Raw genomic sequence first — 24315 nt, forward strand, 5'->3', positions numbered from 1 at the left:
GAACTTCTTTTAAACCTGTAATTAACAAAAGTTGAACGATGCAGTAAAGAGTTAATTTCTCTTACTACATTCATTCTATATATTGCTATTTTATTTCCTTAATTTTAATTTGATAGGTATACATGTAACACTGTAATTTCAAATTCCAAATCAGCTGGTTGTAGATATTTCTATTGCAGAATTTCTAACTATGAGTTCATGCAAACTAAACATCTAATAATGCTCAAATTGTAAAATTTACTTTATTGTGAGTTTAAGAATACCTTTTTTGTATATTAAACCTTCCTTTAAGAAACAAATCTGTTTCAACTTGTCAAACATGAGTGTATCAGAAATATTGTAATTCTGCTATAATGACACAAAACCTCAATTTAAAGCACAGTGTTGTTTTATATTGTAGTAGTTTTAATGTCAAAATTCTTTTTGTTAAAACCAACATGGATTACTGACCAATTATCTTGACCAACAGTACTTTTCAAAATAAAAAGGAAAAACTCAAAACAGACACACAGATCTTTAAAAGATAATCATGATTTAAAAAAAAAATCATGGATCATGGTATAAACAGAGCACAGAAAAGGAAAATAAGAAATGAAAAAAAACTGTTGAAATTCAAATAAGTTTTATACTTCAGTTAGTAGTATTGTTCTGGGGCTAATATCTTACTTTAGACAAACGTTCTACAGTTATGTAAAATGTTAACATGAGAGGAGCTGATTACAAGGGTATGCAAAAGAACTCTTCTTGGCCAGGCGCGGTGGCTCACACTTGTAATCCCAGCACTTTGGGAGGCCAAGGCAGGCAGATCACGAGGTCAGGAGATCGAGACCATCCTGGCCAACATGGTGAAACCCCATCTCTACTAAAAATACAAAAATTTTGTATTTTTACAATACAGCTGGGACTACAGGCATGGTGGTGTGCACCTGTAGTCCCAGCTACTCGGGAGGCTGAGGCAGGAGAAGCACTTGAACCCGCGAGGCAGTGGCTGCAGTGAGCCAGGATCACGCCACTGTACTCCAGCCTTGGTGACAGAGAGAGACTCCGTCTCAAGAAACAAAAACAAAACAAAAAACCTCTCTTGTACATTTCCGACTCTTCTATAAATCTAAAAGATTTTTTTAAATTTTAGGAAAAGCCTTCAGCTGCCAAAATTTCTTGACATAATTCAAGACTTCATGTTTAAAAACATAATTGAAATCAATGTTATGTTTACTTAACATTATAGTCATTTTATTGCTCTAGAAAATTTAGTTTCTAAAACCATTAGATTACTTATAGAGTGACAATAAGACTCGCCACATACACACAAAATCAACTGTATATTATGAGGCTGCTTCTCCAACTTTGTGGACAAATATTACAAAAATACAAAAATAGCTGATTACAGTTAAGCTATCAAGTATAATTTTTCATGTATTTATCCTAAGAATACCCCCTTTTTATAGATTAGGAAGATGAACAAAAATAAAACTAATGTTACTGATAAATTACTAATGAATGTATTTGAGAAATCCAGATTACATGCAGACAAAAACTGGTCACAAAAACCATTACACTACTCTGTACTAAAACTGTACAATGTTTTAAACATTTCCAATCATGCAACGGTAACGAAGATCAGCATGAATTTTATAAAAGAGTTGATGGGATTTAACACGTTTTACAACCCAAATCAAAGTTGCATAATACATCCAATTCCCCTAAATTTATCTATGCATTAAGAGACTGAAATGCACACTATTCCCCCACAACTCCTCCCCCTACTCCATTCCCAATCAATTACCTTACCTATAAAACCTTCCATTTAACCTTTTAAGTCAGATTTGACGGGTAAACATGTAATCTACAGTATACTCTCCATTATTATTTCAGAAGAGACACACATATAGTCAGATGCTAAATCTTCGTTACATTCCTTTCAAAAGGCATCTAAACTGTTTCAATTGTCAATGAAAATTCAAGCCTAAGAAACCAAGAAAACTGGCAGTCAAGATTCTGAACTAGGTAGTTCTACAAACTATAATACGAATAATCTATATGTCCACATTAGTAAAAGAAGGATTTCCTATTTGAGAACTGTTTCTCAATGGTTCTCTGAAGGGAAAGCTGTGTCACTACTGCTTTCTGCTTTCAATGGCAAGGTGACCCCAAATATTTATCCAGTTGGCTAAGAGGCTTACAGTTGAGCCTTTTAAAAAATACTCAAGGCCACAGAAGTACTTATGGAAATAAAATTTTAGAAGGTCGTAGTTTAAGATACACAGAATTCTTCTTATAATGGTACATTTAAAACACATCTGTCCTAACAAAGCAGCATAAAACCAATTAAAAAACAATTTGAAATTAAATACACTGAGAAGTGTTAAAATCATTAACCAAAATTACTGAATGGTAGAATACTGTCTCAAAATGTACCGAATTCACATATGTTTATCACCATAATAAACTCATGTCAGATATAAACTCAGGTTACCAATTCGGTTGAAACAAATTTTAGAGCTATTTTTACAACAGAAATAAATGTACTTCATGATATAGGCACAACAGCATCTTTTTTAAAAAATTGGTACATGTATCACTAGATACAGACTTTTTAATCATTAGCAACACAGCGCAGTAAAATTTTCTCAAAACTTTTTAAGCTTGATTTAACATGCCAAGAAAATGATTTTTCCACTGAGATGCATTTATGTAAATTATGTAAATTGGATTGAGGTCAGTGTAACACCTGGAATTTACAACCCCTAGCAGAAGTACCAGCTGCTAATAATGCTTATACTATATTTGTAGCTTAACTAGATGTTAAACTACGGAACTGTTGGTGCCAATCTGCTTATAAAGGCAATGCTCTGGAGACAAAGTCTTCTCACAAACAGTGGGCAAGCAGGTTTCATTATTATGTGTTCAACAACAATCCTCAGTTCATTAAATAAGGTCCTGCAAGATAAAATAGTTTTTCTTTGAGAAACACAAGGAAAAAGCAATACACAGGCTTACCTCATTTTATTGCACTCCACAGATATTTCATTTTTTACAAATTGAAGGTTTGTTGCAACACCGCATACAGCAAGACTATCAGCGCCACCTTCCAACAGCATGTGCTCACTTCATGTCTCTGCGTCACACTTTGCCAATTCTCCCACTATTTCAAATGTTTTCATTATTACTGTATCTACTATGGTGATCTGTGATCATGCTTTTTGGTGTTACTATTATAACTGTTTTGGGGCACCACAAACTGCACAAATATAAGACAAAGCACTTAATCAAGGCCATTCCTGGTTGGTCTCTTTCCCTCTCCTCAGACCCACCTATTCCCTGAGACACAATATTGAAATTAAGCCAATTAATAACCCTACAATGGTGTGCAAGTGCTCAGGTGAAAGGAGGGCTCCCATGTCTGTCACTTTGGATGAAAACTAGAAATGATTAAGCTTAGTGAAAAAAGCATGGCTAAAGCCAAGACAGGCCAAAAGCTAGACGTCTTGTGCCAAATAGCCAAGCTGTGAATGCAAAGGCAAAGTTCCTGAAGGATATCAAAAGTGCTATTTCTGTGAACGGATGAATGATAAGAAAGCAAAACAGCCTTATTGCTGATAGTAATGCTATTGCACACTTAACAGACTACAGTAGAGTGCAAACATAACTTTTGTATGCACTGGAAAACCAAAAAATTCATCTGACAGCTTTATTGTGATATTCACTTTATTGTGGTGTTCTGGAACCACTCCCAAGATATTTCTGAAGTATGCCTCTAATGAAACAAATGCTGATGAAGGAATATATCATAGCCATTAAAATTTGAAGTAAAAGAATAACTAGAATTCATTGTAGAGAAAACAAAAAATACAATGAAATTCTCAAACTCAACATCTACATCTTTTATGGGTGGAAACACTCATTTAACAAAGGCATTTAATAAATGGCTATCTCTAAAACCTCAGATTATATTTTAAAAATTATATATTTTGTCTTTTTTTTTTTTTTTTTTTGGAGATGGAGTCTAGCTGTGTCGCCCAGGCTGGAGTGCAGTGGCGCGATCTCGGCTCACTGCAAGCTCCGCCTCCCGGGTTCACGCCATTCTCCTGCCTCAGCCTCCCGAGTAGCTGGGACTACAGGCGCCCACCATCTCGCCCGGCTGGTTTTTGTATTTTTTAGTAGAGACGGGGTTTCACCGTGTAACCCAGGATGGTCTCGATCTCCTGACCTCGTGATCCACCCGTCTCGGCCTCCCAAAGTGCTGGGATTACAGGCTTGAGCCACCGCGCCCGGCCATATTTTGTCTTTAGAGTCACATTTTCACATTTAACTTATGCAATTTCAACTAGTTTTTTAAAAGAGAACAAGAAAAAATATACAACATGGGCACTGTTATATACTTATTCACCTACTATTTCCCTAAATGTACATATTTCCCCTCAGAGATTTCCTCTTCTGTAAAATAATTCTGAGTTGTGGTGAAGTTTAAATATGACACGGAAGATGTTCAGTAAATGTAACTTCCCAGTTGGACATTACACTGAACTATGACTCTTTTATGCCTTCAGACTAAAGCCCAAGTCCTCAACGTAACACCCAATACCCTCCACAATCTAGTCTCCATCTAATTTTCTGTCCCATCTCCTGCCACTCCCTGCCCTGCTCCTATCATGGACTTATGTTACATGCTTGTGCCCAAAACCATGTGGGCTTTGCCTATGCCTTAACTGTGCTCACTGCCTACAAAGTATTATTACATACTGTACACATCACATATACTATACAAGCTAGTATACACAAAATCATGTATACTGTACTGACATTTATAAGTGATAGGAAGGATCATCAAAGGTAATTTTAATCATTCACAATTTTCACCTTATGTGCTGATTCATACTGTATAAAGATGCAGCTCCTATTCTACCCTTCTGTGTCCTGTTTTACTTTTATGGTTAGAAAAAAAGCAACAAATTACTTTTCTAAACAAGTATTCAATATGCTTGCACAGAAAGACAGAAATAATAATATTTGGAGTAATGCATAATTTTCCAAAACCTGACCTTCCTGTATCTCCTGTCTTCGTGAGCGCACCATTACAACTCTCTTAGGCTTCCAGGCCAGAAACCCGCGGGTCTTTAACTTACTCTTTTCTCTCAAGCCCTAATATCCTACCTCCTAATACCTTTCATATTTGTCCCCTTTTCCTTTTACCACTGGATTAGTTCAGGCTCTAGACTACTCTAACAGTCTCCAAATTGGTATTTTTCTTCTCTTGGTGAGCTTGCAATCCATTTTCTGGAATATTTCTAAATCAGATTTCATCATGGGGGTTCCCAATCTCTCCATGTTACAATCTTCAAAGGCTCTCCTTATCTCAAAATAAAATCCAAACCCTTTCATGATGTAGTCCTTTCTACCATCTACCTTTCTGGACAGAGATATTTATCAATCCTCTATATACTTCCTGAGCTCAAGTATGCTAAGCACTTTTCAGGCACCCATGTGTCAGAACTCAGATTCATTCTTTAAAGATTTGGCTTATGTCCCCACCTCCTCAGTGAATTCTCATTTGTCTCTGTCTGTTCTCTACACTTTCAGAGCACCTTCATCATCACACTGACTTACATAGCTGTCTAATTTACTCAGCAGTGAGTACCTCTGAAAGAAGATATTTTAATTCCACATAAGTTCATCAACATACAATCCCTGTTTTAACCAATCAGTCAAATGAATAAAGCTAGAAGATATGAGGACTAATGAAGTCAATCGCTTTCACTAAAGTCACATAGCTAGTTCTTTTATTACTGGCTGCATCACTGGCACAGACCAAGTCAGAAAGTTCCTTAACAGCGTGGACAACAGAACTCTGAGCAATGATAAAATTGTTGCTTATCTGTGCTGACAGACCAAGTTACAGAGTTCCTTAACAGCACTGACAACAGAACTTTGAGCAATGATAAAACTTTTGCATATCTGTGCTGACCCACAGTTTCCTCCAGCAACATATGGCTTTTGAGTACCCACGTGAACTGTGCTCAAGGGAACTGAGTTTTAAGTTTTATGAATTTTATTTAAATGGTTAAATGTGGTTGCTGTGCTGTATTGGACAGCACAGCTATAGACAATCTGTACTAGATATCCAAAAAGAACTGAAACCACCAACTTGAGAATAAATATCATAGTGAAAATGGTACAAACTGTGAATACAGATGGTCTCAAAACCTTTAATTTAAAAAACTGTAGAATTGAAAATATAGTTTTATAGCCTGTTTATCAATATTTACAAGTTGAAATATTTTCCATTAACTTTCCAATGGTTTTGATTAAAATGGGTCCTTGTAAGAGGGCTTTGAAGATGTTTACTAGCACATATTTGTGTTATCTTGATTCACCGCTATTCCTTCCTTTTCAGTCCTCTGAAAACTAAATTCTACATGTACTAACATGATTTAAGGGTATGTGGAGAAAATGGGAATGGAGAAGGAGGCACAAAGAAGCACAGAAAAACAAATGTGCTGATTAAAATAACAGATGTCAGGGCAAAAAACTATAACATAATGTCTGAAATGAATATAGGGACCAGAAAGAAAAAAGGCTAAAACTCATGAAATCAAGTAAAAATGAATGTTAATTTGCTACCAGAGACTCATTAAGAACGAATGTCTAAAGTAAGTTCTATTTTAGAAAGTATTATAAAAAAGACATTGTCTAATAGAGCACAAAAACACTCTGAACGGAAAATCAGATCATAGAATAACGAAAATAAACTAGTAAGAATGTAACAGTCTAAGTACTTTTAAAATATTACTTCACTTCACCCCCAGAAGGAGTTATTTCCTCTACTAATGAAGAAATCCAAATTTGAATAACTTGTCTAGTCACACAACTAGTTAATGATGGGTCAGCATTCAAATTCAAGTTCTTTTTACTGTACTTATGAAAATATGTACAGATTGCTGTAATGCACTCACTGGATTTCTGGCTGAATTATACTCCATTATTTTAAACTTGAAAATAGACTATGTTAATATTAGTATCTGAGTATCATTTTTAAAGCTATTAAAAACATCTATTCATTTTAGTTTTACTCCAATGCTTGAGATCAGAATGTATAATTTAGTGTATATTAATTTAAGCCTCCATTCCTGAAAACTACAGTAATTCCCTAAAATTTCTCTGCTTCCCCATTTTTCTGCTTCAAACTCTTCTGGCACAAGGCTATCAGAAGAATATCTGACCATGTCAAAACCATCATTCCCATTCACCTAAAAGATAAATTCCAAACTTCTTACTCTAAAACTCAAGAAGTTTTATAATATGGCTCCAATATACCTTTCTAATCTTAGCTCCAGCAATTCACCACTCGGAATCTCCATTAGAGTCAAAACAGCTCTATATAAAGTTCCTCAAATATGGCCTGTGCTTCTCGTCTCTCTTGCTCCTACTATTTCCCCACCTAAAATGGTTTTCCCTATTTTCACTATTCAAAAGTTTTATTCCTCCAACAATCTCCATTTTGTGAAACCTTCCTGGGCTCATCTATCTTCTGGCCCAATGATATCTCCCTTCTGTGGACTGCAGTACTGATATAATAAAGCAAACGTATGGCATTCATTACCTATTGGATAGTGAATACTGTATCCTAATCATTGTTTATGTAATTGACATGTGTTTTGTTTCTTCAACTAGGAAAGTTGAGAATGGAACCTATGTCTCACACATTTTAAAATTTGCTAAGTTTTAGCAGTGCTGTAGAGGTGGCATAGATAACTGCAGTCTCAGTTTCCAAAAAGAAATACAACCACTTCCTCACCAACCCCAGTACATTCTAAGGCCTACAACTTAAAATTATCAAAACACTGCTTGCTTCTAAATTCTAACACATTAACTAAGTAACTCTTAAGAATTACAAATACTATATATTCATAATACTCTTAACAAATCATGCATAAAATAATCATCAGCTTACCGACAATATGGATTTCTTCGAGACGAATATCGAAGAGTAAGAAATCTATAGTATATAAAAGGTTGGAGCAAACTTCCTTGACCACTGAAATAAAAAAATACAAGGGTGATAAATATACATTATTAACTCATGTGTATGCTCTCAAAACTTAAAGGCAATTCAACTGGAGAATATGTGTATCTTCATTCATCAAATGGTCATAGTGAAATCTATCATGTCTAAATCCAAGTTATCCTTGGATATAAAAGAATGTATATGATTGGTAAAGAGTAAAATGTTAAATTTTTATAGATGTATTCTTGTATGTACTACTTTTGAAATTTTTTAAAATACTAAATAAATCAGAAAACGTTACATAATTACTAATTACTAATTGATGAAATCAAGTTGTAAATCTTCATAAAATATGCAAATGAAAAGTGACTTATTTTATATATATTAAAAAAAACAAACACTCCCCCGCCAACCACAAAAATTACACTGGCTCATTAGTAAACCTACATAGCCTATACTAATTATTGTTCTTGGTTAAAAAACACAATTACAATACTCCAAGAATTATATATATGTTCATGAAATACCAAGTCTGGAATTCTTCCCTAAGAAAACCTATCTGAATTAAGATATTCACTGAAATAACTACAAACAAAATGTGGCAACAACCTAATGTGAAGCAGAATTAAACAACTTACATTACGGTTATTTAATTGATTTAACATGCAACTACCTAGAATCTTGGTTATGAAAATTACATAGCAACTTTGAAAAAAGCAGAATATAAAACTACACATATTATTACAACTATTTTTTTTAAATTGGAAGAAATATATCAAGATGCCAAATGTGTTTTATTAGGTTAATTTTTTAGCCTTTTCTTCTAAATTGTATTACTTTCATAACAAAAATAATTTACACGATTACAAACTTACCACTAAACAAATGCAACATCCATTTTCCCCAATAATTTGACAAATTTTTATCTTTTTAAAGTGTAAATGTAAGAGACACAACACAGAAAACAGAAATAGAAAATATTCACTTAAAAAACAAGTTTCCCATCATACAAATTAGCCCTTTCCTCAAACTTATACCACAGTCTCAAATAGGTCCTTTCAGAAATGTATATATACAAGTGTATATAATGACTAACACTAAGATAGTGCTCATTTTATAATTCACTAAATCTGTTTAATAACTCTAGGACAGAGATGGTTTATCATTCCCAAAAAACTGAGACAGAAACATATCTATGTCCTTACACACATATGCCCTACAAATATAAATGGAGAACACCCTACACAACTACATTTAACTTATTATATCTTGGTGATTATCCCATATCACAATACATAAATTACCACAATCTTTTTTACAGCTTCAAATATGCCATCTAATGCTTGGACTATTATGTAACAAACTCCCTACTAATGAATATTTGGGTGGCTCCAGTCAATCATAAATAAAGCTACAATGATATATACATATATATATATATATATATATTTTTTTTTTTTTTTGAGACGGAGTCTCACTGTCTCCCAGGCTGGAGTGGCGTGGCAGCATCTCCACTCACTGCAAGCTCCAACTCCCGGGTTCACATCATTCTTCTGCCTCAGCCTCCCGAGTAGCTGGGACTACAGGCACCTGCCAGCACGCCCAGCTAATTTTTTGTATTTTAGTAGAGATGGGGTTTCACCGTATTAGCCAGGATGGTCTCGATCTCCTGACCTCGTGATCCACCCACCTCATCCTCCCAAAGTGCTGGGATTACAGGCGTGAGCCACCACGCCCAGCCTACAATGACCTTTTTATCTGTCTTTGCACGCGTGCACAATGCATGTGTAAGATAAACTCATAGACTATGCATCAATTTTTAAATACAGAGCTTGAAGCATTACTGGTGCAAATACAACTTGATAAAGCCTCCTAATATTAGACTGTGTGTCTACCATGAAGGGTAGCATATTAGGAATAGCAGTAATGTAAGATTGTTCTTAATTTTATTATTTAGGTTATATTCAAGCTACCTACTTAAGGCATTAACAGCTTCTCCTAATAGGAAGTATAAGCTGATTTTAATTTTTCAAACAAACAAAATGATTTCTCTATTTAAACATTTCTGGTAAATTCTCATCTTCTTTACAGTAATCTTAAAAATTAAGATGGTAAGTTTGTACAAATAAACGTTTAAATTAAACATTTAAGGAGCACAACTCAACGTACCAACGCAGTCAAAACCTGGTGCTCCTAACAAAAAATTCACTATCGTTCCAAAGTGAAGTCTTTGTCTAAGTTTGCATGGCATCCCAGAATTTCATTAAAATTATCTTAATCTGATTTAACAGAAGCATAAGATATTATTTTGCTTACTAAACAGAATCTGGAGGTTTCAGAATATAGATATCAATTATACCCATATAAAAAAACTAGTCTCGGTATCTACCCTTTTTTTTTTTTTTTTTTGTGAGAGAGTCTCAGTCTGTCACCAGGCTGGAGTGCAGTAGCATGGTCTCGGCTCACTGCAACCTCCACCTCCAGGGTTCAAGCAATTCTCGTGCCTCAGCCTCCCGAGTAGCTGGGACTACAGGCGCGCGCCACCATGCCCAGCTAATTTTTGTATTTTTAGTAGAGACGGGGTTTCACCATATTGGCCAGGATGGTCTCGATCTCCTGACCTCGTGACCCACCCACCTCAGCCTCCCAAAGTGCTGGGATTACAGGCGTGAGCCACCGTGCTCAGCCTGGTATCTACCATTTTAACTTCCATCTAGTTACATGAAACAAATCACAGAACCTGGTCTGACCCAAAAGCAGGATTAAGTGACATAAAAACCCCAGAAAAATGAATGACATAAAAACCCCAGAAAAATGAATAAAAAAAGTAAGGGCAAAAAGTTCCTTTTACTAATTAATAATTAAAGTTTCTAAGTGTAGATCAGGATCACAAAAGAAAGAGGTGAAAAGAAAAACCTATAAACGATAGGGGCTGGGCGCGGTGGCTCAAGCCTGTAATCCCAGCACTTTGGGAGGCCGAGACGGATCACGAGGTCAGCAGATCGAGACCATCCAGGCTAACATGGTGAAACCCCGTCTCTACTAAAAATACAAAAAACTAGCCGGGCGAGGTGGCGGGCGTCTGTAGTCCCAGCTACTCCGGAGGCTGAGGCAGGAGAATGGCGTAAACCCGGGAGATGGAGCTTGCAGTGAGCTGAGATCCGGCCACTGCACTCCAGCCTGGGCGACAGAGCCAGACTCCGTCTCAAAAAAAAAAAAAAGATAGGAAAAATATTAGAATGTTGATCTTGTCCCTTTTTCTGTTGTTCCAGATTACATTACCCTTTTCTTTTATATGCTTTCAGCTTCTAGGAGAAGAGAAGGCTTTTATTAAATTTTAGGGTCAAGGTTTTAGAGTTAATTTACAAATACAACTGCATCAAATCTAGTTGGGACCACACAACTTAAGCAACACCTGCCAGTCCTGGAGTTCTCAGAAGAAAGCACCACTTAAAAGAATGAAACAGATATATGTTTATAAGGAAATCTATAAAACTCTGTCCTTAGTTTGAAGAGACTGCTATGGAAAGAAGTAATTGTCAAGTACATGAAAACTTTACTAGTTAATCAAGCAAGGTACATTTAAAATTATAAAATATAACTATATAATCAATAATGACAGTTTGTTACAAACTAACAAGATTATGAAAAACAGGTAACACAGACATTTTAAAGAATAATTTCGCATGGTCCATTAAACACAAAAGGCACCTAGCTTGTACTTAGCAAAATCTTTTCTGGTATCTATGTTAAAGAAAACACTGGCATTAAGTATAAGCAGGTAAAAAATATTTACTGTGTCAATATTTGAAAAACTAAAAATTTGGAAACAAATTTCCATGATCAGGAGATAAGCTGGAATCCTACATGGCTTTAAAAAAAAAAAAAAAAAAACAGAACTGGATATGCCAAATCAAATAGGTTATGAAAACATACAAGGGGGAAAAAGGTACAGAATAACACCTTTCTTTTTTTGGTGAGACAGAGTCTCACTCTGTTGCCCAGGCTGCAGTGCAGTGTCCTATCATCGGCTCACTGCAACCTCCACCTCCTGGATTCAAACAATCCTCCTGCCTCAGCCTCCCGAGTAGCTGGGATTACAGGCATGCACCACCATGCCCAGCTAATTTTTGTATGTTTAATACAGACAGGGTTTCACTATGTTGGTCAGGCTGGTCTTGAATTCCTGATCTCAAGTGATCCGCCCACTTTGGCCTCCCAAAGTGCTGGGATTACAGGTGTGAGCCACCATGCCCAGCCAGAAAAACATCTTTGACGTAAAATAAGAACTAAACAAATTAACAAACAAAACTCCACATCCACAATATATATGTTACAAATTTATATAAGTATTTTTAAAGGACTACATACGTAAGACACATATTAAACTCCTTACACTTCTGGGAAGAGGACAAAATTGCAACTAGGATTCATATAGTCAAATGTTCTAATTTTTATCTGTAATGTCTCATTACTTATAAAACTAAAAATTGATAAAGCAATCATCTGGGTAGCAAGGTGTATTGTTGTAAAATGTAACGCAAGAATTTCAATGCAGAGGTCAATACTATCTTAATGTTCACACTTTTAAAAGGATGGCTTTCTTTATTCACGTATTCTATAATTAAGATACAAACAAAATAAGGTGATAGTAGTCACTATTAATATAAGAACATAATTTTAAAAGTTTTTCTCTAGTGTAAGAAACATCATCTCAATAGTGACAGAATGGACTAGATTAGACTTCACGAGATTCTTTCAAAGGTGGTAACTATGAAAGTAATTTTTAAAATGTTAAATGATAAATCACAAGAAATAAGACAAATTCCTAGGTCTACTATATTTCAAGTTCTTTACTATAAACGACAAAGGTTAGATTAGGCGACTGCTAAGATTCATCTAGCTCTACATGTCAATACCTACCTTTAACAGATTTAAACAGAATAAAACTTGAGTTTCTACCTTTATTATGTTTATTCATCAGCCTCCCAAAACAAATACAATTTTTCCTTACCTAAAAAGCATAAAAACTGTTGCAGGCATCAGGAATATTTCATTGCAAGCAATGAATTTCAGAATATTTTGTTGATTAGCACTTAATTTGTCCAAGACAGATCTCAACAGAGGTAAACTATTTGAGCCCCTTGCCTAAAACAAAAGAAAACCAACATTAGAAATAAGTGAAGCATTTCTGATAACAACACTTTCTTTCTGTAAGTAAATAGCCTATCCAACAGGCAATACAATCAAATATACTACTTTGGAAATGATGGTACAAAGTTCACAAACCATTTAAGGACAAATATAGTATTTTTCCTGCTTTTTTATATATTTAGACTTAATATAAAAAACAACTTTAGTAAAAGTACTTTTCATTCTTAGCTGCTTTTTCTCAAAAATGATTATTTAACAAAAAATAGTGGTTATTTCTCTCTAACCATGACAAAATCTGACTGTCCAGTAATACAGTTAAAGTATCTGTGACTCCTTCCTTAGCTCATGTTAGAATTATAGAGCAAAGTAATTACTGCTGTGACCAAAGAATTATAGGGATAAAGAAAAAGGCCAATACAAAGCATAAATCTGGATATTTTAATTCAAATTTCAGTATATATGCTGTAAATGTGATTGGTAAATTTGCATGGCTATTTTAATTCAAATTTCAGTATATTCTGTCAATGGCCTGATGCCAAGTTAGGTTTAATGCTCCAACCTAGCAATAAGAAAGAATTTCAGGAAAGCAGCAGTTCTGAAAATTAATGTAAAAGATTTAAAAGAGATTCATCCAGTACACTCAACTTATCTGGTATGCCAGAATTAAACACTGACAGAACAAGAGATCTGACAACTCAACAAACTTTAGAGACACAGGTTTCAAAAAAATAGATCTATTTCAAACTTGAAAAAGTCCCCTGCAGACCGGGGGGTGATATTAAGTGCAATCCTTTATCTATAAAATGTTCTAGTTTGTGAAACTTCAATAAACACTTCTAAACTTAAGACTTTCAAATCACCAAATAATTCATAACAAGTTTGTAAGGAATGGAGGGACTTTTTGTGACAAATACCAGAATGTCTTAGAATGTGAATTCATATCAATGATCTATAATTCAGAAGTCAGACAAGCAGCAATTTTACTTACATCAAGGACCTTTTTCGTATATGTGGCAGCATGAAGCAAAGAGAATAACAAGACTGGGAAGATACTCACTAAAGAAAACAATTAAGGAAAACATTTAAAAGTCATCAAGTATTCTGCAAAACAGACTACATATTATGTCCAAATATACAGATCTGAAACATCTGCTAAAATGAGTTCACTGGAATGGTTTGTTTTACTGATACACTTTAAGCCAAATCAAACTTTGTTAACTATAAAGAAGAAAGTAAACTATTTCATTTTCTAAAATTCAGTTTTTTGTTTGTTTGTTTGTTGCTTGTTTTTTAAGATGAAGTCTCACTCTTCTCCCCCAGGCTGGAGTGCAGTGGTGCAACCTTGGCTCACTGCAACCTCCTCCTCCTGAGTTCAAGCGATTCTCCTGCCTCAGCCTCCCGAGTAGCTGGGATTACAGACGCCTGCCACCACGCCCAGCTAATTTTTGTATTTTTAGTAGAGACAGGGTTTCACCATGTAGGCCAGGCTGGTCTCGAACTCCTTACCTCAGGTGATCTGCCCGCCTCGGCCTCCCAAAGTGCTGGAATTATAGGTGTGAGCCACCGCGCCCTGCCAATTCACAGTTCTTTTTATGACAAAAATTAATAGTGAAAAAGTTTTTTCATTCATTTCTACTGGGTAACAATTTAAACACTTGCTAAATTAAATTGAAATCCAGGTCACCCCAAAGGGTTGTAAGTATAGCTTTTAACCCTACAACGGCTTTCTTGGTCACTCTAACTTACCCTTCAAACACAGTAGTTTTATAGTGCTTTCACAATCTCAAATGCTGAGGAAAGAGTCTAAGGTAATGGTTTAAAGAGTAATTCACAAATGTTTAGTCCTGAAGACTAAAGATCTTTTATTACTTCTTTCCTACAAAGACTCTAAAATTTTGAGATACTATACCTAACAAGTTGTTCCAGTTATGCTCTCAATTTGTAAAAATTAAAATGGCAGTATATATTTTACTTTGTATACAGTCAATTGAAACTCTTAACAGCTTAATTACAGACATAATAAGAATCCTTTTGAATCCAACTGTTTGGCTTTATGCCATGAACACACTTTTCATTCAGCTTTTTGGAAAATGGAAATTGTTCAAAAGACCCCATTCTCCACCCCAATTTCTACCAGGTTGATTTAAAAAAAAAATTGTCAAGTAGTTCCACAAAATGATGTAGACTGTTAGTCAATCACAAATGGCAAAAATACTTGTCCTAAAAATATTAGCAGTTCCTAAGAAATGAACTATTGTATTTTTCTATACTAACTGAAGGCCTGACATGACAGGAAATGGTGACTGCTATAACATAATCTGAGTATCAAATTCATTATAACCATAACTCATTTAGGAATCCAAGGGACCCAGTTTCCAACTGACAAGCAAGACACCAACCTATATCCAAGTATTAGAAGAACCGTAACTCTCTAATATAGTTTTCCAAATTAATATCCTGACCAACTCGTTCCCACCTCTAACAAGAATTAAGAAAAATGTCCATTTCCTAAGTAGGGATCATATATGTATATAAAAAGTTTTAAAATTTTTAATTAATCATAGACTACTTTAAAACTGATGGAAGCTACAACTATCTCCTAAAGTCACTATAAAACTCTGTTGATCCTTAAAGAATTCAATTCAAACTTTGACACATATCCAGACTGAATTCAATAAAAGGGGCAGTGTCAGGTAGTGAAATATAGCCCTGAATTGGGAGTTGAGATACCTGGGTTCCACTCCCGACTCTGTCACTAACCTAATTTTCCTAGGCCAAGTTTCACACTCTGGCAAATGAGTATGCAGAGATCAAAGCTAGAAATTTCCAATGAGTCTTTTATCTCTAACATTCTATAGTTCACAAATCCTTGGTAAGAGATTCATAATCTTAGTCTTCAACATCACTTTTAAACTATTAATACAATGTATTTAGAAAAGGTAAGAGGTGAAATGCCCTAAGTATCTGTTATTAATCGAGGAAGGACAAAATATCTCCTTTATAAGAACAAAAATCAGAACACAAGTCTGTAATATTACTTTGGGCCCACTTTTATTTATTACCATATCACCTTAATAATCAGATAAGCATTTCCTGCCAATTACTAGTTTATGTTATTCCCACTGTTTACTACATTCCCTTTTTAAGAATTTAAGGAATATGAAATCCTTAATCTTCAACATTCCCAGGAAAGAGGGGCTACCAAATAACCAACTGTATAAAAAGGCAGAAAGGCTTTCTTCACTAGTCATGAGTCTCATTTGGCAAGACCTCAGGATTCACTCAACAAAACTTACTGATCTGTGTGAGGCACTGTTCCCAGGTTATTGATGTATTCAGTTTACCTGACATTAAAACACATTTTCTGTCATTTCTATTTCTCCCTCTGCAGAAATTTTAAGCTACTAAAAGGCATGACCAAAAATCTCTACATAACTTCCTGTTATAGCTCAGAAAGTCTAGAATTTTAACATTGGTGACTGCAAAGCATTTCAATCAACAGAGGCCACTCAAGCCAATAATATGCCAAACAAATGTGATTATCATTTACAGTCATAGTATAATAATCATTTAATAAGTTTTACCTAAAAATGAACCAATACAAATTATGACGGGACATTACAGACCCATGCATTGAAACAGGAAAAATTTTATCCTTACATTTCAAACTACCCATATTATCTCAGTGAAGCATGTAATTTAAAGGGAATCTCTACATAATGAACATGTAAATGAAGTTACCAGTTTTACCCACATACAGAAAGAAATATCTTTAATGTACACCTAAGTGTTACTCATCCACTAACTGTAGATCAGGTAGGGCTTTTAAGTTAGACCTTTTCGGCATTACTACTTACTAGCCAATGTGTGGGAAGTGGATACCGATAAACAGCAAATCAGCATCTTTATTAAAAATATACCACAATGAGTGGTATATTTTTTAGAGTGCTACAAAGATTAAATGTCAAGTTCTTTTTTTTTTTTTTTGAGACGGAGTCTCGCTCTGTCACTCAGGCTGGAGTGCAAGTGGCATGATCTTGGCTCACTGCAATCTCCACCTCCAGGGTTCAAGCGATTCTCCTACCTCAGCCTCCTGAGCAGCTGGAACTATAGGCACGTGCCACCATGCCCAGCTAATTTTTTGCATTTTCAGTAGAGATGGGGTTTCACCATATTAGTCAGGATGGTCTCAATCTCCTGACCTCATGATCCGCCCACCTCGGCCTCCCAAAGTGCCACCATGCATGAGCCACCGTGCACGAGCCACCGTGCCTGGCCTAAATTCAAGTCCTTATACTGGCAAAATAGGTGCTCAGGAAATTTCTATTTCCTCTTATTTCTTTTCCTTAAGACTTATAAAAATCTATTTAAAAGTTTGATACTTCATGAGCATAGGTATCTAAATAGGTAATATTCAGTCTCAGAGGAATATTTTATTATGCTTTACATAACATATAGATGTATCATAATATTCAAAAGCTCTTAGAGCAGCACTTCTCAATGCATAAAATGATTTGCAGAGATAATCTACAGGAAAAAAAAACCAAAACAGTTAAGTTTAAAAAACCCTGGTAACTCTTTGTTTCACAACACACGTTAGAATACCAAAGTCCCTATAGTAAAGAACCCTATTTAAAAATGTTTAACCTGGCCGGGCGTGATGGCTCACACCTGTAATTCCAACACTTTGGGAGGCCAAGGCAGGTGGATCATGAGGTCAGGAGTTCAAGACCAGCCTGGCCAAGATGGTGAAACCCCATCTTTACTAAAAATACAAAAAAATTAGCCGGGTGTGGTGGCAGGCGCCTGTATTTCCCAGCTACTCAGACGGCTGAGGCAGAGAATTGCTTGAACCCAGGAGGCGGAGGGTGCAGTGAGCTGAGATCGCGCCACTGCACTCCAGCCTGGGTGACAGAGCAAGACCCTGTCTCAAAAAAAAAAAAAAAAAGTTTAACCTGGCGTTCACTATAGAACCTCTTCCCTACTTTTCCCCCTCCTTTATGGAATACCCAGTATCATCCCACAACACACCTTTGAAACGTGAAAACACACAAATTCCAAACGAGTTATTTCTCATTAGCTTCACAGATTATCCATGTGTGTCCTTATTTTCTACTCTATACACAGCAAATATTAACTTCTTTGTATTATTTCATTCCCTGCTTAAGTAAGTTATTTCTTGGTTAAATTCCATTTGTGTCTAGTTCACTGGGGGTTAAGACAGAAAGAGCTGAGGACCTCTCTTTTTTAAAGCAAGACATGACACTTTGCCAAAAATGTGAATTAAATGAAAAAAAATTTTAAATATTAAAGTAAGTTCTGCATAAGCTTATACTTGGAAGCAGAATTTGAAAATATCCATTCTAACAGAGAAGATTACAAGAGGCAAGAACAAAGATAGTTTAAAATTCCCAAATCAGCTCTTCAAAGTTTACATTTCACATTCTAAAAGTCAGAAATTCTTACGCTAAACATATCTTCATTCAAATGAAGTGCCAAGAACAAACCCAGACTTCATGGAATGCCTTCATTGCTGAAATAATCAGAAGAGATCTCCTATATACTTAGTTGGCAATTTCATTGTTAAAAAGGTAGAAAAGGATACTTGTAACTGGGTAGGAGTTTACAAAGATGAGTGAATACAACAGGTAGTGACAGCTGTCCTCTAACAAAGCCTGGGCCAGGAATGCTCTGCTTAACTGGAAGTGTGGTAATCTTTGATGCAGCCTCAGAGCACTGGTGAGAGCATTTGCCAGCAAAGCACGTTGGTAAAAGCTTGCTGCTTCATGCAACCTGCAAATTACCAGAGGAGAGGTTATCATGAGACATAAACAACTGCAGTGTCTCTTCCTCCTTTGTGAATTGCATCATAATTGCACAACACCTAAATCACTTGTCAATAGAAAAAAATTACATGAACTTATTCTACCTTTTTAATAGCATCACTTCATATATACGTCCAACTGAATTTTTTATAATCAATTTATAAAATTGAATTTTATAAAGCAGGATCTTCCATCAAGTAATAAGTAAAAATAAAAAAAAACATGAACTTATCTCATTCCCACACATCAATTTTTCCTTGGATTTTCATTGTGTTAGTTTCACAAGATATAAAATATTCCTCTAACCGACAGTGTTATTAGGTTGTTAGTACCTTAAGGCTGGAACTTGTATTTTATTTGTCCCTGAACCCTTTACAGGTTAACAAGTCTTACACATAAAAGGCATTCCAGATAAACTGACTCAACAATTGAATATCAAAGGCAGCAATATGTATAATACATACCCAAGAAGAGGCAGAACAAACAAAGCAGAGCAGTAAACTGTGAACAAGCGAGAAAGCCACATTGCCGTGTCCAGTTTATTGGTCATCATGAATTGCTAAATTTAAAAAGAAAAATACTGTAAGCTATGCCTGCAAATTATGTTTTTAAGCATCAAGACTGTGTGGCTTTTATGTCTACTCAAAATATTTTAATCTTGCTCCATTTGTTTTTTAGATCATTAGGTGAAAACTCTAAGGCAATTAAATGTTTCATGTATACGCTTAATGACAAGTCCAAACACCTTATAGTTTTCATGTGGAAAGCAGAAGAAGTACTTAAACAGAAATAAACAGAAAAACGTCAGCTGACATTTGAAAAAATGCAAAGACTAATTAATTAGAAAAAATAATCTTAACAGAAATTCAACTACAATTGTCTGTGTTCCTTTAATACTTGTAATATTGGCTTCATCTATTTTAAAAGAACATTAAACAAAAACTAATTGCTCTCAAGAGATCCATATGCCTATTCTTAGCAAAAACTCTCAAATCTGAATAGTTAGGTCTCAGAGCTGAGTAAAACATCACATAAAGCCAGTTTGGATTAAAGAAACCTTTTGAAGAAGAAATATAAAACCATGATAGTAGTAACAACTGAACTCACTCGCCCTGTAATCTACCTACATGCACAAGAGCCTGGCATACTGTAGGTGCTCAAAATACGGCTGACAGGTATTAAATGGCCACCTGCCTCTCCGATTACATCACTCTCTTTATCACCTCCATGTTCCCACACCAAGTCTTACCGTAGTTTCGGTAGTGCTAGATTAAACTTCCATATACCATTTTCTTCTCCAGCTTTTTCCCATTCTGTCTTTTCCTTTGCTGCTTTCCCCCCAATACCTATGTCTATTACCACTAAAGCAGAATCTTAAAATTTGTTTTCTCATTAAAATGTATCTTATATTCAAATTCTAAAGTGGCTTTTACATGTTTTGTCTAGGATCTTCATAAGTAATTTTAACATCGAGATCCATATATATAGATATATAAACAAAAGTTTCACAAACAATATTTACCCTACTGTACATAATGGATTTTGACATTTTCTATTTAATTTTTAAAAAATAGCTGGTGTTTTCACTAAACTGACTTCTCAACTCACTAAGGGGTCTACCTAAAGTCTAAAAACACTGCTCTATGTAATTTAATTTCATTATCTTTTGAAAAAAACTATGAAAAATTTGAGGGGAAAATGCAAGTACATTGTAAAATTCCAGGCTGTTCTATTGTATGTCTTTTTAACCCACATGTAGGTAATTTCAGAAATATGAAATACAACTTGGATTTATTATTAAATCCAGACTTACCATACTGTGACTCCAGTAAATTGAAATGATTAGCAGTAATCAAGTGAAGGATGAATCCAGCTTACTGTGCTCAGTTTCTCAACAAATATTACAACTGTGCACCACAGTTTGAAAGTTAGTTTTAGAACATTCTCCTTAAAATCTATTTGTTCAGGGTGTTTATTCTGCAATAAATCATTGAGCTATGCGTTTCGTTTTGTACACGCTTATGTATATTTTGTTATACAATTTTAAAAGTTTAAGAAAGTGTATTGATATACATTTTTTAAGAGTAAACTGTCCAACCATCATACTAATAAATAGCTCAGGCAAAAAAAGAAAAAACAAAATCACTAGATCTTTGCGTGAAAAATTGTTGAGGAGCAATAATTCACACAGTCTCACAGTATCATGCCAAAGAACACTTTAGTTAGAAAGGAAAAAAGGAATCTTTACAATGGAGAAACTAGTGGACACCACCTTAATCAAATAATCAAATTCTGCAATGATCGGATAAACCAATGTAAAATGCTTCCTGATATATAATATAGATATACATATGAGATATACATATATGCTGCAAAATATGTCTGGACTCACAACTATCAGTATCTTAAAAGATAAAAAAGGGGAGGAGAGGGCAGAAGAACTGTTCCTAGATTAAAAAGGAGTAAACAAGATACAGACAGTAAATTGAATGCACGCTTTTTGAGACAGGCTCTCCCTCTGTCACCCCAGGCTGGAGCGCAGCAGCACACCCCGCCTCAGTCTCCCGAGTAGCTCGGACTATGCTGGGACTATAGGAGCGCACCTCCAAGACCGGCTAATTTATGTTTGTTTTGAGAGGAGGTTTTGCTCTATCGCGGAAGCTGGAGTGCAGTGGGGCGATCTTGGCTCACTGCAGCTTCAACTTCTCGGGCCCAAGCGATCCGCCCGCCTCGGCCTCCCAAAGTGCTGGAATTACAGGGGTAAGCCACCAGGCTCCGCCTAATTTTTTTGATTTCTAGTAGAGATGAGGTCTCGCTGTGTTTCCAAGGCTGGTCTCGAACTCCTGAACTCAAGCGATCCTCCTGCCTTGGACTCCCAAAGTTCTGGGCTTACAGGAGGGAGCCACTGTGCCCGGCCATCGATGCATGCTTTTTGGCTGAATCCCGGATGAAGAGAAAGCAGCTTTAGAGGACAACTATGGAAATTTGCACATGGATTTTATATTAGGTAATATTTCTCAAATGTGGTAACTGCATTGTGGTCACAAAGACGAATACTTAAGTATTTATGGATTAAAAAGTAGAGGACAATAATGCTCCGGGCACAAATAACTTGTTAGCTCCAGATCAGCATCTTAAAAAATTTACAAAAGCATAATGATATTTCTCTTAATAAAGAACAAAGTGAAGAAGAAAAAGACCACCGCTCTCCTCCTTTTGCATAATTTCTATATACAATGGTATATCCTAGGCAGAAACGTTTTTTGCCAGCACCCATGTGCTCCACGTGGTGTGTGTCATGGATCATGCGTGTCATGGCACAACCTCATGTGGCATCTTTAACCCTGGGGCCTACGATAAACAAGAGACGGAGGTGTGAGAAGAGGAAAGAAGGCCCAATTTCCATGGCATACAGGTGAGGGCCACGAGCTGCAGGTCAGTCTATTGTCGCTTCGGAAACAAACTTGTAGTTCCCTCCATATCTTCGCTCAGGACCTCCCCTCTCCCCGTTCCAACTTCCCCACCCCAACTCATTAATCCCAGTCCTGAAAGCACTGAGCTTCTGGAACGCCTCGGGACTCGCAACACTTCCTGCTTCTTCCTAACTCTTGGAAATCAAGCCAGGCTACCCTGCCCTCGCACTTACCACAGCGCCCGCCCCTTGGGGGCCGTTTGGGGTCGTATCTGCCATGGGCTCACACTAGCGTCTGCAACGCTGCAACCGCGGAGAGAAGAAAGGGGGGAGAAAACGTCAGCGCTGGCGGGTACCGGCTTCCCTGCCTCGCGCCACACACAGGCCGGATGCACCCTGCCGGAACTCTGAGCCTTCACCAGGAAAGGGTCTCGCTCGCCCGGTGCAGCCTACTGGATCCAGGACACCTGCAGCAGCCGCGAGGTACCTGTCCCGAGATCAAAACGGTGTTTCCAGAAAGACGGGAGCGAAGGCGGAGCTTAAGGGTGAAGCCCTAGAGAGCCAACCTATGCCGCCGGCTCCAGGTTATGGCCCAACCCGGAAGTGCTCCTTTCATTTCCGTAGGGAAAAGGCGGTGACGAAGGGGGGAAACAGGAGTGGTTCCCAGAGGCATGACGGGAAGTGTAGTTTTTTTCCTCCTAATTTGAGCTCCACCTGTCCTACCCGCCGATTGGCCCAGTGGGCTAAGAAATCAGGAAGGGGGAGCAACTTTTGCGTTAAATACAGCTCACAGATAATCCTCCCTGCCCATGCTCAAACCATGAAATTTCTCCACTTCCTGATATAGAGGCCTCAGAAACATCTTTGATCCCTTTCTCCAGGGACTCACTAAGCCCTGTGGTTCTATGTCTATTAATTCTTTAAACAAGTATTTATGAAGCCTGCTATGTGACAGGCTCCATACTTGGCAAGGCGGATAAAAAGAGGAATATGACACAGATTGCAAAAGAGAGACAAATAAACGGAAATCAGAGCATAGTGATTGTGTAATATGTGCAGAGGCTGATTTAATCACAGGGAGCGCAGAGGACGGTACCTAAATCAGAAGGGGTCTAGGGAGGTTTCCTGGAAAAGATAATTCCGGTCCTTAATCTTGAAGGACAAAAAGTTGTCTGAAAGTGTTACCGGTGGAGGGTGTCCAAGTTCTTGGCGTTTTGAACATAGAAACGGACAAAACGCACAAAGCAAGGAAAGAATGAAGCAACAAAAACAGAGATTTGTTGAAAATGAAAGTACACTCCACAGTGTGGGAGCGCTGGACAGCAGTTCAAGGGCCCTGCTTCAAGGTACAGAATCTTCTCAGGTCCAAATAACCCCTAGAGGTTTCCCACTGGCCACTTGGAGTTCACTTCATGTAAATGAAGTGGTGGCCCCCAATCAGAGGCTGAAGTGAAGTTACAAAGTTGCACTTCTGTGCAAACGTCTGATTGGTTACAAAAACCAGCCAATCAGAGGTACTTTCAATTTCCCATCTGCTGCGCAGAACAGGTCCCGGCTTGCAAAGGGAGTAGTGTCTGGTCCTTCTGTTACTTAGGCATGGAAAGTAAGGATTTTCCTTTCAATTTAGTTCTAGGAACTCAGCGAGAAACGGCATCAGGTTCCCTACCTCTGTACGATATTCTGCTGCCTCAAAAGGGGAAGAGGACTCCAGACAGGGTAACAGAAAGTTCAAGAAGTAATAGGATAGCCGGAGGACTAGTTCAGTGTGACCAGAATGATGGCGCCAGTCAGGGGATTGTGAAAGATTTGGGCTAGAGAGGCAGGCAGGCGTGTACTGAGGAAAGGATCTGAACTTGACCCTGAAATCCAGAGAACCATGGTACAATTTTAATCAGAAGTGTGACGTCATGAGATTTAGA

At 36.7% G+C, this 24315-nt stretch overlaps 1 protein-coding gene across 3 annotated transcripts; it reads right to left on the reverse strand.

Annotated features, from left to right (window-relative positions):
• Positions 1-387: 387 nt before the first annotated feature.
• TMEM33 (transmembrane protein 33) lies at positions 388-23018 on the reverse strand. 3 transcript variants are annotated; one of them, XM_011949042.1, is made up of 8 exons: positions 22884-23009; positions 22631-22691; positions 19449-19543; positions 18765-18952; positions 14148-14215; positions 13020-13153; positions 7952-8035; positions 388-2940 (listed from the first exon to the last, which is right to left on the reverse strand). In XM_011949042.1, exons 2-8 carry the CDS (start codon positions 22673-22675, stop codon positions 2811-2813), a joined length of 744 nt encoding a protein of 247 aa, XP_011804432.1. In that variant the 5' UTR covers positions 22676-22691; positions 22884-23009; the 3' UTR covers positions 388-2810. The 3 variants fall into 3 exon arrangements, with proteins under 3 accessions (XP_011804432.1, XP_011804434.1, XP_011804431.1); XM_011949044.1 differs by having other exon boundaries at positions 22836-23009; XM_011949041.1 differs by having other exon boundaries at positions 22631-23018.
• Between the last annotated feature and the right edge of the window lie 1297 nt (positions 23019-24315).

This window comes from Colobus angolensis, unplaced genomic scaffold (assembly GCF_000951035.1).
Source record: "Colobus angolensis palliatus isolate OR3802 unplaced genomic scaffold, Cang.pa_1.0 Scaffold29, whole genome shotgun sequence".
Classification (NCBI taxonomy): Eukaryota; Metazoa; Chordata; class Mammalia; order Primates; family Cercopithecidae; genus Colobus; species Colobus angolensis.